The sequence below is a fragment of the Podarcis raffonei genome, chromosome 9, assembly GCF_027172205.1.
Source record: "Podarcis raffonei isolate rPodRaf1 chromosome 9, rPodRaf1.pri, whole genome shotgun sequence".
In the NCBI taxonomy this organism is placed as follows: Eukaryota; Metazoa; Chordata; class Lepidosauria; order Squamata; family Lacertidae; genus Podarcis; species Podarcis raffonei.
Window position 1 is genome coordinate 26,705,347 of NC_070610.1, and position 18,176 is coordinate 26,723,522.

The following is an 18,176-nucleotide window of genomic DNA, read 5'->3' on the forward strand; positions in this document are numbered from 1 at the left end:
TGGGTTTTGAGGCACAACAAAGTTCATCTCACCACAGATGGAATAGAGAGATTCTGAATTCCTCCAGTCAGACTGGAGAAAGAGGAGTAGTATATGAGTTTGGCAAGAGTTCATCCTTGGAATGCTAAGCATTGATTTAGCCTAGCATCCAAACCAGCCCTGCCTTAACTGTTGTTTTGAAATGAAAGAACAAATAAGTGTTTATAATTTAGCAGCAAGAAACTTGAAAGAAAAGATCATTGTGTTAAGCCCACATAGTGAATCCAATGAATTAGGTTCCGTGTCTTCATGCAATATTGTCAAATGGGAAAATGCATTGGGTCAGAGAGAAAACAAAAATATGATTTGCTATATACACGAAGAGAGTGTTGGAGATAAACTGATGTTAAAGTGACCATATGTTTGTGCTAGAGACCTCCAAATCCTATTATATGCCCAAGTTTGGATTAAGTAAAAAACCCATGTGCAGCAAAGAAGGAAAAAAAGAAATCAAACAAATGGTAAGATGTAGGAGTAATCATGTGTATTGTTTGGGTAGATGATTCTCTTCCAAGCCCTGTTGTTTTGCCCGTCTCATAGCTACTAATCTAATTTTCATGCCTTCTGTCTCCTCCATCACTGTGTTTTCAAGCCGGATGTCTCAGTGTTTCCCCTTTTCACCCACAAGTAGATATATAGCTGACATATTTTGTAAGTGGCTTGACCTAGTTCTAGCAGATTACTATTAAGTAAGTGTTAATGGTAATAATTAATTGCATATAACAGTCACCAATGATGGGATATTATTGAGTCATCTGATTTAGCACGATTGCAGCTTTTTGTCTCTGGATTTTCAATGTCTTCATTTGCAAAACTTTAAAACTCAGAATGGAGTCCTAGTTAAGCTGAATCGTTAAGATAGATGCTTTCTGAGCCACTGCGTTTTTCAACCTCAAAACAGAAATGAAGTTACTCTCCTTTCACAAGCTATAAACCATTTTGAGAGCAATTTTCCTTATTTAATAAGGGTTGCCATTATGCTTGTGATTCTTTAATTTAAAGTCAAACACATTAGGCTCCCAAATATTAAAAATGATGGCAATTGAGAGAAGGGAAATTGGAAGGCTAGTACAGTGGTACCTCAGGTTACATATGCTTCAGGTTACATACGCTTCAGGTTACACACTCCAATAACCCAGAAATAGTGCTTAAGATTAAGAACTTTGCTTCAGGATGAGAACAGAAATTGTGCTCCAGCAACGCCGCCGCAGCAGCGGGAGGCCCCATTAGCTAAAGTGGTGCTTCAGGTTAAGAACAGTTTCAGGTTAAGAACGGACCTCCGGAACGAATTAAGTACTTAACCCGAGGTACCACTGTACAGGCATTCCCAATGTGGAACATCTGTAAGGGATGGAGAAATATGGTACATGACTGTTCACTTCCAGCAAATGCAAGCTGGTATATAGGACTCCTGGCACATCTAAAAGTAGTGCAGAAGAAGGAATTCATGGCAAACTACTCCTGCTGAAATTCCCTCTTCTACACAGCCAATATTCACCAATCTGATGCTATCCAGATGTTGGACCACAACTCCCATCTTCCCTGACCATTGGCTACGCATGCTAGAGCTAATGGAAATTGAAGTCCAAAACATTGTTTGTGTGCACGGCAAAAGGGGGGAGACTGTACCCAACTATTAAAAGGTGTATGAGCCCTGTCCCCATTTTTACTTGGTCCCCATAGCTTACATTCGTCAGGGAATGAGTCTGAAGCCTCCACTCTTAAGACTGACTCTCTTGAATCTGAGGTCCAAGTCAACCTCCAAACAGGATCTAAAACAGAAAAGGATGGACGTCTGGAAAAGGCACCAATCACATGGATGCAGAATTCCCCAAGAAACTTTGAGCGGAGAGACCACAAGGGCAGAAAAGGTCATAGAGGAGATTGACTGGAATGCCATTACTTATAATTGCCAACTGCCACTGATGCCTAACTCACGTAAGAACTCTGCCATTCCTTTAGACATCTCCTAGTTTTGCATTATGCTGTCTGGCTTACATGGGCCTGCAGTCAACTTTCAGGTTAGTGGATTGGTGATGTGGAAAACCTACATGCCAGTGAGTGAGGGGTTTTCTCCCTTCTAGTACCTAAAGTACTTCTTTTTTCCCCCAAGTAAATTTTTATTGTTTTCCTTACATATTCTTTTCCAACAAACCATATTAATGCCATACATTTCCTTTGACTCTGCCGAGTCGCGACTCCCCTCCCTCCCTGCAATTGGTGTATTTAACCCCTTTCTGTCACGCACATCATTCTCACAAAAGTACTATTATACATTGAAGGTATTATGTCAATCCTGCTAGTGTCTTGACCTCTTTACAATTGTCCTTTAAATATTCAATAAATTACTCCAATTATTTTGGTATCTTTGGTCTTCCTGGTCCCGGATCCTCCCTGACAATTTGGCAAGTTCTGCGTATTCTGTCAGCTTCACCTGCCACTCCTGGATGGTTGGTATGTCTTGTGTTTTCTATCTTTGGGCCAGGAGGGTTCTTGCAGCGGATGTAGCATACATGAACAAATTTTGGTCTCCCATTTTGATTTCCATTCCTATTAAACCTAATAGACACACTTCCTGTCTTTTGGGGAAAGTATACCTATTGAGTTCATTATAAATTGATTCCCAAATTTTTTTAACCTTGTCACAGGTCCACCACATATGAAAGTACTTCTGGTACCGGGCCTATCCATTCTAGTTCCTTTATAGTAAGATCGATCAACCACACTGCTCCCTGTATCAGGAATGCACAGGCCAGTCATGGGGTGCTGGTGAATGAACTTAATTCAAAACCAGATGGTTTTGAGTTGGCTTGCATATAATCCATCTCCATAGCTGGTGCACATTTGTTGCAGTATCACATGTGTGCAATTAAATATTGCTTTTCAATCCTTCACACATTTTTCAGTTGATCAACCATACTATTGGGCCTTTCCCTACTCTCTTTCACATTGCAGATCTCTAATATAGGTTGCCAGTAAGCTCAAATAGACCATAAAAAGCAGGTTGATTAATCACAGGGCAACGATGGAACTAGCAAAGTATATCACAGCACAGCTATGAATGAATGTATATTATTTACACTTTTATTTAAACTCTTTTAACAATACAACTTTTCAAACATCCACATATTTATACATACAGCTGCTTTGCATATATATATATATTTATATAAAAATATTTTTCAAGAACCTAAAGGAGTTGAGGAGACATTATTGCTACAAACCTGAAAATATCAAGCTGCTGCAAAACTAATTTTTCAAAAAAAATATAAAAATATAACTTTTCAGAACATTTAAAGGAATAAAGTCTTCCATCTAAGTGCCAATGAAGTACCGCAGTGTGGAAAATTATTATGCCTTCTGACAGCTATGGGAGCCAAAAAGGTGTTGGAATTATCCTTAGAAGTTGGGGTCAGGTGCAGGATAGAAGCCAAGGCTTCCCTATTCTCAGAACAGGAAGATGACCTGCATGTGCAATGGGAACACCTGGTGCATTTCGGGAGAGTTTCCCTTTACAGAAGATAATGGGAAAGCCCTGCATATGTGGATTTTGGACTGAGCCTTTCTTCTCCCAAACTTTGGAAAGGTGCAACAGCGTAAATAACTCCAGTGCAAGTGTCTACTGTGAAGACTGGCTAGCAAACATCTGTAAATAGAGCCCCAAGTGACATGGAGGAAAATGTAGCTATAGATCAGCTCATACAGTAAAAGTGAGTGGTATTCAGTGTAATTTGAGGAATCCAGCAGTGTATTTTATTTTTAAAATTATCTTGTATTTGGGTGAATAGCTACTTCTAACAAAACAATGTAAACTCAACAAAGGAGTGCTGAAATAACAGGGTGCTGAAATGCTGGTGCACTATAAATAAATAGCTATTTCAAAATTGGTCTATTACCCACATGCCTTCTTCTAGATTTTCGCTCCTTTGGGGAAAACTGGATCTTTTAGAAAAAAACAAAGGGTCTAGAATGTTTAAGCATCTTTTTATGGTCTAGGACATTAAGGATGTATTTTGGAACAACAGTAGCAATATCGTTATGCCATTCCTAAATTTACCTGCCTGCTATACTTCGCTTGGCTCTAATATGAAAATCCACAAACCTCAAGCAAGTTATTTATCAAGTGTTGCCATCCCTGCAGTACATAACGTCACAGAGGGATAAGCCCTTCTCCAGGACGTGGTTACGTGGGCCTCTACAGAAAGCTTTCACGGTTGTGTAGAAAAATGCATCCAGGAGATACTTGGGGAAGAATAAGGGAAAGAAAAGGACTTTTACAAACAATAATCACGTTGATGGTAATAAAAGCTGTGAAAAATGAGCAGCTTTCTTCAGAAGGTACCTAGTTCATACCATTAACACCTTGCCTAGTCTCTGATCAGCATTACAAGAGCTTTACAGAGAACATAAAACTGTATGTTGTGTAATGCAGATAAGACATATTTCTTCACTAGACTGAGAAGCAGTAGTCAATGGGGACACAATTATTTTGATCACTTGGAAATAGCCACCCAGCAGCGAATTTTCTTCTTCCTGGCATATGCCGTGGAAGAAATGGGATGCAGAGACCTTCCAAAGTAGATGAAGCTATGAAAAATAATTAAAACCAACCACAGGACAGCCACTTACAGGTTACAAAATATAGGTACATGTACATGAATGTGAACATATGCATTCAAAAATGAAGCATGAACATAATCTTCTCCTTCAGCCCCACCCACCCACGCCCCAATGTATCTTCTACCTAGAATGCAGAAGCACTAAGTGGGGGACAAACCAGGTGAGAACTGCCACTCAGATGTTGCTAGACTCTTTCCTGCCATTTCTACTCTTTTCTGCCATTGGCTATGATCATAGGAACTGGAAATCTGGAGGGCCACAGGTTCTCCACCCTTGTCCTAAGAGGTGGCCCAACATCTCAGGTGCTCAAGCTGAGGTGCTACAATATTCAGGGTCTTTCCATTCCCTTCTGGTCAAGTGGTCTATTTTGCTCCAGGATTTGAATTGTTATGTTTTGCTTTTTGCTTGCATTTCTAACATTTCTGGGGTTGGGAAAGTAATGGAAATCGATTCAGATATCTGCATTTATTCATTTCCAAACATAAACACCTATTTTCTAGAATCAGAGCTCTTGACGTCTGGCATTATATATAATATATACAGATAGATACATCCAGTGGCGGAGGAAGCAGAACTGGCACCTGGGGTGGCGCAAACTGCCTGGCGGGGCATGTGCACGTCGTCCATACGGCACATGCGTGTGCTGTATGTACGGTGGCAGAATTCTCTGTATGAACCTGCAGTGGCAGCAGAGGGATCCCACTGACGGTGCCACATGGTTTGTTTGGAGGAAGGCACTCAGAGATCAACATGTCCGTATCCACCCCCAGCAAGCGCGCACATGCAGAAAAACGCCAGGCAAATTCAAGTGCACTGAAATGCAAGCACGCATTTGCCGCTCCTCTACGCCCCCCCCCCACAAGGAAAAGGGCAAGACTTTGTACCCATTTTTAAAAAATCTGCAAAAGCAAATGGATCCTCGTTCTCCTATTCCTCCAAGCAATACCAGTGCAGAAGGGCTCAGGGGGAGCTACTGGCTCCGTGAAGGAGTCTCTCTCTCTCTCCTGTTTCAAGTCTGTAACTACTCAGGGATGGAGGAGGAGGAGCTTCTTTTTTTGCTGCCATTTTCTCCTGGCCCTGAACTGCCCACACCGCCAGCTGCTCATGGGAACAACACAATCCAGCCCAGAGAAAATAATAATAATTTTTTTAAAAAATGCAAACAATTCAGGAAGGACGGAGGAGAGTTGGGCTAAAAGCACGGGTTGTTTTTGGTTTGCTTTGGGGGTTTTTTGGTCGGCTACGTTTGCCCCGCGTATCGTCCACTTTGTCAAAACACCCACCCACCCACCCCCAACCTCAAAATGCAAGCGAAAGGAAGTTAAAACAGCAACAAGGTGCCTCTTCCGCCGTGTCCATTCCTACACAAAGAGAATAAAATTGGAGATGGATCCGAACGGGGGCAGAAAAGGGGGAGGAGAAAAAGCAGATCAAACATTTCATTTTCTTCCGTTTGAATTCAAGCAAGACTTGAAATAAGCAGAGACTTCCTCCCCGAAAAAAGAGGGGTCCCCAGCACCCAAGGGCTGAAAGCAATGGGAAGACAAGAAATGCTCTCGCAAAAAGTTTCTCATGTCTCTTTCCCTGAGTGACAGATGCCTAGACAGATTTCTCTTTGTTCCTAAAGAAACAGGAACTTGCCCTCTCCCCACCAATAGCACGCGTTACCCCGGCTTTCCTCCAAACAAATCCACCCCCTCCCCCCAAAAGCTGTCATTTTACAACACTTGAAATCAGGTTTTATTTCTGTTTTGTTTTTGTTTTTTAAAAAGAGACCTAAATTTACAGAGTCCAAAATCGGTGGGGAGGAGTCTGCAAAAGAGAAAATTGGGAAAGTTGCCATTTTGGGATCAAGAGGGAACAGAAGCATGCAAAAGCAGGTTTGGGAGGAGAAACCGTCGAAATCTTTTTTAAAAAAAGGTTTGTGTATGTGTGTCCTTTAAAGAAAGCCGGACCGGGGGGGCGGGCGGGGGGGCGGCGACAGAAGAACCTCCATTCAGATAGAAAGGGCAGGAAAGAAGTTGGATCTCTCTTGCAATTTTGCACTGAACATGACCAGATAAAAAGATCTTCTTCCCAACTCTTTCACCTCTTGCTTGCTTTCCCATAGTTGAGTGCCTGGAAAACACTTCTCGTTCTGCCCTCCTCTCGCTTCTTTCCTCGTGGTGCTTTTTTGTCCCTCTTCTCTCCCACCCACTCCCCGCTAGAATTTTTATTTTTATTTCTGGGGGGCAAAGTTGAAGAGTTTTTGCAAACACTGATCGGATACACTCCATGCACACACACACAAACCACCCGGTTCTCCACGAGGGCGCTCCATTCTCTGTACAAAAACTCTTTCCTCCTCCTCTTCCACTGCCCCCCGTCCTGCCTGCGGCGGTTTGCCTTTGAGAAAATGGTCGCGGTTTTGCAAAAGGAAAAACCAAACCCCTGAACCTTCTTACAAGTGCTTCCAGCCTTCAGACGCTCCACACGCTTTTGCAAAAAAGAAAATGTAAGAAAAATAAGAACTCCAAAGTTTTGCCGAGCAAAAAGAAAGAGAGGGGTGTGTGGGGGGGGAGCTGCACATAATTGCCAGCAAAGCCAAGCAAATCTCGTCCTCTCCCTGCCTCCTGCCTATTCCTCCAGGCTCCAGCCAGGACTCAGGAGTGGGGGCAATGGCATACCGACCCCCCCCCACGCGACTCACAAGTATCCAGAGTTGGGGGGGGGTGAGGGAGACGGGGATAGGACGAGCTGCTCGCTGACAGCGAAGGGTGCAGCAGTGAGGGAGGCAAGGTGCTCTACTCTTTGTGTCTGCCCTGATAGTAAGAATTGGCACTGTGCCTTTAAGAGGGAGGTGGCAACGTCGCCACCCCCACCTCCTCCCCATCCCTAGTGCTTGCGCAAGAAGGAAAAGCCCAATAGGTGGGAGGGGGTGAGAAATGTGACCTAGGCTTGTAGCGCGCAAGATAGAGAGACCAAGAGGAGCTGCTGCGCAGAGGATCCTTCACCCACAGCTGTGGGCGCGATGGCAACCCCGTGCGGTGCCCTCTTGTCACCCCTTCAGAGATGGCACCCGGGGCGCTCCGCTCCCCCTGCCCCCCTCTTCCTACGCTGCTGGATGCATCTCTAATCCATACCAAAGATTTTAAACAGGTTGTTTTCCCACTCCCAAATCTGGTTCTACACTACAAACGCATTTAATATAGCAACTATACACAGATTCTAGCAAACAGTGTAACAACATTGTTAACCGTGATGGGTAACCTACTTTTGTTTTTAACAGCATGTGATTTTCAAAAAGAGAGGTGGGGGGGGGGCGGGGAACAGAGCAAGAATATCGCTGCAACGTTCCTACTACCCTCAGCGTAGTAGTGAATACGCTGCAAACAACCAGTAGTCATTTCGAAAACAACGACAGTAGCTTCTTCATCAAGGCTGGACGAGTCTCCTCTCAAGCAACTTCGTGTGTGAGCAAGGGCTGAGTCGATGAAGCGCTGCTGCCCACCGAATTTATTCGCACCGAGTGATCTGGAGCGTTTCCTTGCGTGCAAACGCCACTTGTAACGTTTGAGTAAATCTGGAGAAAGATACAAGAACGCGATCAGTACTGGACGACTGCAGTGACAACAAACTACCTGCCCCATGGATCGCGATTACAAAAACTTGTGTAACGACCAATTGTTTGTTATTGGATTTTGCTCCCATTTACAATTGTAGAGATACAGTGGTACCTCGGGTTAAGTACTTAATTTGTTCTGGAGGTCCGTACTTAACCTGAAACTGTTCTTAACCTGAAGCACCACTTTAGCTAATGGGGCCTCCAGCTGCGCCGCCGGAGCACGATTTCTGTTCTCATCCTGAAGCAAAGTTCTTAACCTGAAGCACTATTTCTGGGTTAGCAGAGTCTGCAACCTGAAGCGTATGTAACCTGAAGCATATGTAACCCGAGGTACCACTGTATCCCTTAACTTACTTTATTATTTTATTTATTTGCACCTTTGCAGGAACTTCCAAGCATCTTGCCTGGATTTCAATTATCGCTTCACTCCATCTGTGAAAGTGTCAGGGGTTTCTACATGGCACATCTCCCCATCCAGAGAAGCATTGCCGGGGGTTGGACTAGATGACCCTCGGGACCCCTTCCAACTGTACAATTCTATGATTCTAAGCTAGAGGCATTTCTGCAATTAAAGGACACCTTCCAGCCACACACCAAAACTGGATCAGAACCAGGGATGCATTTGGTCCATAGACCTGAGGTTCCCCATCCCTGATACAAACCAAAAATAGCTTTCAAATTTGTTCTGTTTTTTTTAAAAAAGTAAGCTTTGGATTTAGTAAAAAAGCACAGTGAACATCATTAGATGGCAACATTTGTAGGCTTCTCTCTTCAGTCTAGATTATTTGATCTCTTTTGATCCATAAACAACTACCTGACATTCAGAAGACATCTTAAGGCAGCCCTGTTCAGGGAAGTTTTTAACGTGTGATATTTTACTGTATTTTTGGTTTTTATGGAAGCCGCCCAGAGTGGCTGGGGAGGCCCAGCCAGATGGGCGGGGTATAAATAATAAATTATTATTATTATTATTATTATAAGGATCTCCAGTGTGACTTAAAGGTAAAGGGACCCCTGACCATTAGGTCCAGTCGTGGCCGACTCTGGGGTTGCGGCGCTCATCTCACTTTACTGGCCGAGGGAGCCGGTGTACACGCATGACTGAGCCACTTCTGGTGAACCAGAGCAGCGCATGGAAATACCGTTTACCTTCCCGCCGGAGCAGTACCTATTTATCTACTTGCACTTTGACGTGCTTTCGAACTGCTAGGTTGGCAGGAGCAGGGACCGAGCAACGGGAGATCACCCCGTCGCGGGGTTTCGAACCGCCGACCTTCTGATCGGCAAGCCCTAGGCTCTGTGGTTTAACCCACACATAAAGTTTAAAAGTGCCTTGGAAGTGCTTCCATGCCATCTAACTGCTCTGGGGTCACCACTCCACAAACCCCAATTCTCATTAAGAAACTGTGGCTGTTCCCTTCCAATTTTATCCCACTTGCTGTCCCTGATTTTTTGGGCAATTTGCTGGTCAGTTATCTGGCTGTACTTCCCCTCTACTCTGGAATCTCTGCAAGTAGCCAATATGACAAGACAAGGCTTCTAATTTTGAGCCAAAATCTGCTAAATGCCATTCCTGCATCAAGATATACAAAAACAGGAATGGTATTTGGTGACAACTTCTTTTCATTTCTACTCTTTCAAGCAACTGAGAAAGGCATTTAATGCACAGGAAATTGGGGGGGGGGGAGATACCCATTTACGGCGCGTAACGACATTAAACAAGGGCACTCAGCACCCATCTCCATTGAGAAGGCATATTGAAAGGCTCAGTGCTTACATGGTTTGTGGTATCTGAAATCTGCTGCTCAATCAATTGTACAATTTGCTTAAAAGTCGGCCTCTTCACGGGGTCAGCATCCCAGCAGCTCTTCATTATCTCATACCTGCAAATGCGGTCAGAAATTTATCAACTGAGATTTCAGCAGTCGGTGAAATGTTAAGTAGCATGTAGAGCAACGATGAGCAATACGGCATCAAAATGCATACTACTTTACTGCACAGTTTTTAAAGCAAACCACGTTTACTGGAATAAGTAGAAAGATTAAAAAATATAGCGATTGTGTGTGGAATCCTAAAAAGACAACAACAACCTGGTGCTGTATGGTGGCCTATGTCCTCAGTTCTGATCTTGCCTTGCCATATATTTGAGAAGCCCCCAATTATATTCAACCATGCAGGTGCTGTGAGTTGATATGCCTTTGTCATCAAAGGACGTTCTATGGAACATCTCAACTTCTTTCAAAACCTATATCTCATAGACACCTCACTTTTCTGCTATCAAGTAACCGTAGCCCTTTGTTCCCATCCTCATTCTTTATTTAGTGCACCCTTTCCATTCATGCTTTTTGCTTCTGAGCAGAGATGCTAACCCATCTAGATCTATATCCATGGTCTAGCACACTGTCGGTGGGAAATAAAGAGTAGGACTTATAGGAACATCAAATCTTGAAGACCCTGCTGTCAAGGTCATCTGACATACAAGACGTAACCGGCTGTACTTTTGAATAAATAAGGTATACTATTCATTGTATCAAATTGTAGATTCCAACGGAAGTCTCATAAAGTTCAACGAAAAAAGCAGAAGACCCAGTGGATCAGTTAATTCTCTAGTCAATTCATGCATAAGGTCCATACATGTACAAGTGCCTATTCCACCTGTCTGTTCATAGAGTCCAATAATCCACATGAAGGGTTGTTACAGTTCCACAGAATCCTTTCACAGAGTCTAAAAGGTATAGGCAAATAGAAATTTGATTATGACCACTCTAGAGAATGTACTGATCTACTGGGTCTTCTGCTTTTTCCGTTGAACTTTATGAGACTTCCAATCGAATCTATAATTTGATACAATGAATAGTATACCTTATTTATTCAAAAGTACAGCCGGTTACGTCTTGTGTGTTTATTGAGTATGTTTCACGTAACCATAGGTTTGTTGTTGTTATTTTGCTAAGGTCATCTGACTATCATGGCCTGCTGGCTATCAACAACATCCCATCAGCTATGATGAGAAAATCAAAGTGAAACTAGCTAACTTTGGGACACAAAATTCCACGAGTTTGTTTTCTCTTATCATCATCATTATTTGCTTAATTCGTCAGTTGTATAGATCTAATGCTTCTGTGATCATGTTGCACCAGTTGCAAGTTTCAAGACAGGTTTGGAAGTTCATCAGCAATGGCTTCCAAAATTTCAAAAGGTCGTGTGGGGTGTCATCTGGGCAGGACTTCTAGGGGCTGCAGTGTAGTGAGGAGTCCAGTCTATGTCATTTCACCTCTCCAAAATCTAAGTGCAATTGTTCAAAATAAACAAATTTGGGAAGGGCCATAACCTTCCCAAATCAACCTACCCAGATCAAAATTCACAGATAATGTGCTTCATTTACTCACACTGCCAAATCCAGATTTTCTGGGTGCATGCTTTGGGTCATATTGTGGCTAGATTTTGTTTTTCTATTTTTAAAGAAATTTGAGTACAGATCGTCATGCAAACTAATATCTCAATCTTACACGCATGTATCTGGGACATCAATCGTACTGATTTCACTGGGGCAAACTTCCAAGTAAATGAATCTAGGACCAGCAGTTAAGGCAGTGATAGGGTAAATATTCAGTTGCAGTTTATTTCATGACTACAACTTTGAGCAGGAGAACACAAATACACTGCTTAAATCAAGAAGCTTAAATCTAGAAGTTTGACATTTTCCACTTCAACGTTGTTATAAATTTGGCCTCTCACATTTCAGCAGGTGCAAATTCTGGAGTAAACATTCTGTATCCTTCCTTAATCCTTTTATAGAACTTGGAATCCACAGGCATTCCAGGATAGGGACTGCTTCCTGTTAACACAGAGCTGTCTGTTAATATATCATATCAGGTTTGGTTAAATGTGAGAAACAAAAGATCCAAGAAGTAATTGTTGTAGCTCTGTATAAACTACAAGAGTTGATAGTCATATGCATCTTACCTAGAGAGAACAGTTCCCAAAGCAGGATTCCGTAAGACCAGACATCACTCTCAAAAGTGTATACACATTCAAAAATGCTTTCAGGTGCCATCCATTTCACAGGAAGTCGTGCCTTTACAGAGAAAGGAAGGGAAAATGAAAAACGAGTGCATTCAGTGGGCGGGCAGGGCCTGAGCCAACCCCACTGCCATCATGACTACATCAGGCCTGATTTGGGTCCAGTTGCTGTGCTACCTCCAGACTGGTTCAGGGATCTGCTTGCTCCTTCAACTTCTGCCCCAGCCAGCTGGGCTGCAGACGTGGCTGCATTGCTCCATTAAGCCCTGCCAGCAGCCAGCGACAGGATTGCACAGCTCATTCCTATCAGAAATAGCAGCTATAGAGATGGGCATTCATTGCCATAAGACAATGCCACCAAGGCACTGGAAAGGGTTCGTTTCAAAACCCTTTAGGTAGGAGCTTAATCCAGGTAACAAAAATGAAAGTGATATTATCACCAAACTCCGAATATAATTGCACATTGTATTAATTAACATTATTTTTTAATATATTAGTGGCCATGTGATAATTTTAGCTTATAAATTTTATTGTTTAATGTCTTAATTTGTATATTAAGGTACTTTTATAGCTCTGTTTAGAGTAGGTAATGTCTTGATAGTATAAATGTTTTAAGTTTTTTTCTATCAATCCAGTATATTTTCTTTTAATTGTTGAATGTTTCTGTGTGCGTTGCGGCAGCCTTTGGCTATGTGCAATAAAACTGGCTGACTATATTCTGAAATGCTTAGAACCCACCTAGATGAAAATCCCTGGCCTGCTTCTACAAAAATGTAGCCAAACTTCTACACCTTTTGCATTGAAAGGCAGCTAAAGGAAAGACAAATCAGGCAATCATGGCAACCAAACGTACTCAGTATTGCCTATAGTGGTGGTGCCTTAAAGTTGTCTAGGACTCCCCCCATCAGCCTCAGTCAGCCTGGCCACTATTGAGGGATGAGGGGAGTTGTAGTCAACAACATCTAGAGAGCACAATGTATCGATTAAAAAAGAGTCACAACACACTTAGCCATGATGATGATCCTATTTATCCAATTGCTGTTTTATAGTATCCCACGGCTATGCTACAATGTACTTTGTATTTTTATTTGTTAAGAGTAGTTCGAACCATTTGAAACTGCTTATAAATACAATGAAAAAATCTTATAAAATAGAAACAACCTAAGGCCAGTATCCCAAGAGCTGTATTACTAGTTTTATGGGTTTTAGATATGCATCTTGAACAGCAGGGCCCCAGGCACCCCATTTTTGAACCTGAAGGGACTTTTCAAAAAGTTTTGTGATATAGCTGGGATCTTCCTGTTAAAAGATAGTAAGTCAGACGTCCCAATGGATTCTCCAATGGGCTTGATTAAAGCAGCACCTTGGAAGTCGGTCTAACGCTTAATGTTGCTGTAGCCTATATAATTCCTAAATGATTACACCTTTCTAGTTTTCTCATCACAAAGCAGTTCGTTTTCTCTAATGAAACCCCTTTTAAGTTGGCTTTGGGCATTAGAAAGCAATCTTAGGTTAAAATCACTGCACTTCAAAGGATCACGTTTCATCAAATGGCTGCCATTGTATGGTACAACCACAATTCATTGTTTGGGTTCAGGAAACCAATTAGTGTTACTGTTTAGTGTAATTAGATGAAGTGGTAGCCTTGAATTAGAGCAATAATCTAAAAGCCACCATATCTTTGATCACCGAAGGATGATTGAATTGTTTTTTGCTGGAGGCGGAGGTAGGTGCTGGCTGCTGTCACTCTTCGGGGTGATTGGAGTTCCCCTAGCATCAGCTTTGATATTATGCCAGAAACAATTATGGAACATCCCTAGCTCCTAACAGCTGCAGCCAATTCGTCTCCTGACTCTTTCACACTATGAAACATCAGGCAACTCAGGACACAGAAACCCCTTAATCTAGGCAAATGAAATTCAATTACTTACTGCCCCCCTTGCAAGCTGTTGCCCTGTATGTTAAAAATCCTAGATGCAGATAATTAGTCTGAGGCTTCAAAATTAAACCTGGTCCTCACTTAAGTTTCTTTGCACATTTAGATGCTATTAAGGGGCTTTCATACTCTTGTTTGCTTGCCTGTGCTGCAAGTATTCTGTCATCACAGCTCATGCCTGCATATCACATTGAATTTTTCAGGGGGAAAAGGAGTGATGGTAAAACTTGAAGGAGGGAATGTAATATTCTTTGCCTGAGCCTCAGATGAGTCAGATTCTCCTTATCTCAGGAGACAGTTTCAACCGCACACATGGCACACAGGAAGAGATTACAGGTTTAATGAAGAGATTTAGTTGAGAGGAAGTTTATCTGAGGGGAGGCCATTTGCAACAAGCGAACCTATGACAGAAGGGACCTCCTCCATACCTTCTGTTCTGAAAAATCAGCACAATTTGTTTCCACTGTCCATCTCTCCATTCCTATTCTAAGTTGGCCCCCCTAGGCAAAGGCACACACACGCTGACAGGCATGAACTCCAGCCACTAAGAATCAAATGCAGTTCTGCAACACACTTCATAGAGGTGCAGGTTGCATCCAAACATACTTACATTTCCTTTGACCACATAATTTGAGTCGTTCCTGATATCTCTTGCAAGGCCAAAGTCACATATTTTTGTAATCCGCCCATGAGTAAGCAATATGTTTCTTGCTGCCAGGTCTCTGTGAATGCACTGAAGGGATTGAATAAAAAAATATATATACAAACAATATATATATATATATAAACCAAATATGATTGTTTTGCATTGCATACCACCAATATACAACTGTGCAGAACTGCACTTCTATTATATTTGGGCACCTTGCTCTTAATTTACTGGCTATAGCCAAATGACTTTTTGAGGACAGGAGAACAAGGATCTTATTGGATAAAGACTGGATTGTACCAAGGTAGCTACAGTAACATCCTACAGTTAGTAAGCTTGCCTTGCTTTACTTTGTGTCCGTTTCTATTTCCATTTGATTCCACAAAGGGGAGGACAGCTTTCCTTCCCTAGTTCTCTTGATTCTGCCAACTCAAAATGTTGTTCACGGCACAGTGACTTGGAGGAAAGGTCCATGGAAATCAATGGAATATGCTTTCAAGTAATGTCTTCAGAACTGGAATGTTTTCCATTGGGGTTTCCACCCACTGCACCTACTTAATCTTGTTCACCATGATACAAGGAAGCCAGAAAGGGATGACCTCCACCAAGTGGCTTGGGTTGTTCTATGGTGTTGTTTAGTACAAACATTTAGTATGAAGCAGATAAAGTTAGGTGAAGAGCTTTTAAAAAAGTATATAAAAAGGCCGACTGTACAAAGTAGTATTTACGGGTGCCCATAGTATCACCCCAATTTAAAACACTTCCTCTGACTGATGGTCATAGTACTGAAGGCCAGCTCTGCTAATCTACAGAGAGGATATATGATGATATTGTGACCTGGGATTGGTAAGGGTCTGTTTCTCCAGGCTGAAGAACATAGCTGATTCCCTGCCCATATCCCACAACCTCTTATTTCCCCATGGGAGGTGTACCTGCTGGGGGAGAACTCTTATTTTACACTCCCAAGGTGGCATGAGCAGGGGTGTAAAAACATCAAGAGCAGGAGGCAAATACATCGCACCCGACAACAGCTGGTTTCCCATCCTTTCAAAAATCACTCAGCAGTGAAAGAGATGCTCAATTTAGTGCTCCTCTAGGTGAACAAATTATTATTTCCCAACTTCTCCACTCACATTTTTGGAGGAAAGGAAGCTCATCCCTTTTGCCACCTGATAAGAAAAACTTAGCAAGTCTTCAATATCCAGAGCCAGTTCATCATCTTCTAAGATGGCAATGGTGACATCCTGATTAGCAAACGATCCTACGCAACGCAAGTGGGGACAATACATAAATGGATTAATTATGGACATTTGGGAAGATAGCAGTTTTTCTATTAACAGAGCACAGCACTTAATTAACACAGAAATACCCCTAAGCTGCTATTGAAACATGAAGCGATTCCGTATGAGCCCACCCAATGGAAAACTGCAAAATTGTTTCCCGTTTTAGTGTAGATTATTAAAGTTCTAATACACTGAATTAGTGCTGGTGGTGTTGTTTTTTAATGGACATGTTCTGATAGGTAGGAGCCATTTCAAAAAAGGAACTTTCCTTCTTTCTTTTCCAATCCTGCTTGGCAGATTACCTGGCCTTCCTGGACTTCTTTTAGTGGCTTTGGCGTGGATGACCTGAGAAACTCCTGGTTTCATGTCCATGTATTCATCAGTGGCATCACTATGTGGAAAACAGAAGAACTATGAGGTTGGATAATATATGAGGAATCTGTTGGCTTGGGTCACTGGACCCCTAGCGGTTTGTATGATGAGGAGTGACTAAGGTTTTCAGCTATGTAGAGAAGACGACCTGAATGAACATATCATTTTTTTATTTGAGAGAGAAATATTTAATCCATATTATCAACTGTCTCACAGTCTCGCATTCTAGATTGTTGGCTGACAAATTTGTAGTTGTACAGCACATAACTTTGCCAGGCTGCAAGACAACGGGAAAGAATGTCCAATGGAAACAAATATTCATTGGCTGTGTGGTTCCTAATCCTATACCATTCCCATCATCCCTGGCCACTGGTCTTGGTTGCTAGCGATGATGGGAGTTGTAGTCCCAAAACAGCTGGAGATCCAAGTTTGGGAAACACTGATCTAATCCACAGGGAACGGGGAGACTCAGTCAAAAGTTTGTGAGGAATAATCTGAGCGCTCTCTTAAAAGACAGCCAGAATGGGAGTGCTAGACTTGAATCACAAAGTCCAGGATTGAAATTCCTTTAAAGCTTCTAAGCTTAACTGAGTAGTCCTGGGCAGGACCCTTATCTTTCAGCCCAGACTACCTCACAAGATAGTTGTGATAGTAAAATAGGACAGCCTCTATGTACACCATCCTGAATTCCTCAGCGGAAGCATGAAATAGAAGCAATGTGATAAATAAAAGCTCTCCCCCAAACCACCCCCACACAAAATGAGTACAAAGCTGTGAAAAGCAACAAAACAACTCCCCTCCCAAATGCACAAGCGCACAAAAGGTACACTGTGATTTCCTGGCAATGACCACAAATATTGGCACCACATCCTTACTACATGTGTTCTTTTTGATAGAGAAGGTTCTTGTAGACAGCTGTTTCTTCATGCTTTGGGCAAATAAAGGAGTCACGTTTCCTTCTCAGAAAATTCAAAAGGTCACCATAGCAGCAGTATTCTGTGATGACCAGAGTAGGACCTGCAGATGCAGAGGAAGTCAAAAGCAGTGGGTGAATTTTCCATTCTGGCTCAGGCATATTTAAAAACAGAAACAAACAAACAAAACAAACAAACAAACAAAAAGCCCCTCGATTATTTGGCTACATGTACAAAAACGGGCCATTTCAAATCACACTATAGAGTAGTGTTTCAGCTTGAAAAGTCAGGGTGAAATTACATCAGCGGATTCTCTATTCAGGCACTGAGCCTTATTTCCAATTAAGACGATGTCATTCCCAATTAATTATTTTCACACATCAATAGGGCTGCAGTGTTAAGAAACACACATACACACAAATTAAGTAAGTCCTGTGATAATGGTGCAAACCAGACACATCTGTTTCATTCCGGAGCTCTTCCTGAAGGAAGTTATCTGTTCCAAATGTAAGCTTCTAACATTAATCCTTTTGATTCACTCGTGTTTACAGTAGACTTCTCGCTCTTATAGTAATGTTTTGGAAATGATATAAAATATTATAGTCTTCAACATAATTGGGGGGAGGGAGGGAGAACCATTCAGACAGAACTCTCTACTGAGACAGAAAGCTAGAAGCTCCAGACTTTTCAAATGATTAAAAGGGAAATTTAAGGGCAGAATCAAATTGTCTACGGT

The 18,176-nt window shown here is 42.1% G+C and overlaps 1 protein-coding gene across 2 annotated transcripts in view; it reads right to left on the reverse strand.

Annotated features, from left to right (window-relative positions):
* Positions 1-7,647: 7,647 nt before the first annotated feature.
* Positions 7,648-18,176, reverse strand: part of KIT (KIT proto-oncogene, receptor tyrosine kinase) — a 74,873-nt gene continuing 64,344 nt past the window's right edge. Inside the window, exons 14-21 of one of the 2 annotated variants that reach the window (XM_053402340.1) lie at positions 17,402-17,543; positions 16,457-16,545; positions 16,005-16,132; positions 14,833-14,955; positions 12,230-12,341; positions 12,002-12,101; positions 10,041-10,146; positions 7,648-8,221 (exon numbers count right to left, since the gene is read on the reverse strand). In XM_053402340.1, the coding sequence (XP_053258315.1) occupies positions 8,096-8,221; positions 10,041-10,146; positions 12,002-12,101; positions 12,230-12,341; positions 14,833-14,955; positions 16,005-16,132; positions 16,457-16,545; positions 17,402-17,543 (926 nt within the window). In that variant the 3' untranslated portion in view covers positions 7,648-8,095. The remainder of the gene's footprint in view (positions 8,222-10,040; positions 10,147-12,001; positions 12,102-12,229; positions 12,342-14,832; positions 14,956-16,004; positions 16,133-16,456; positions 16,546-17,401; positions 17,544-18,176) is intronic. The other variant, XM_053402341.1, reaches the window with a different exon arrangement.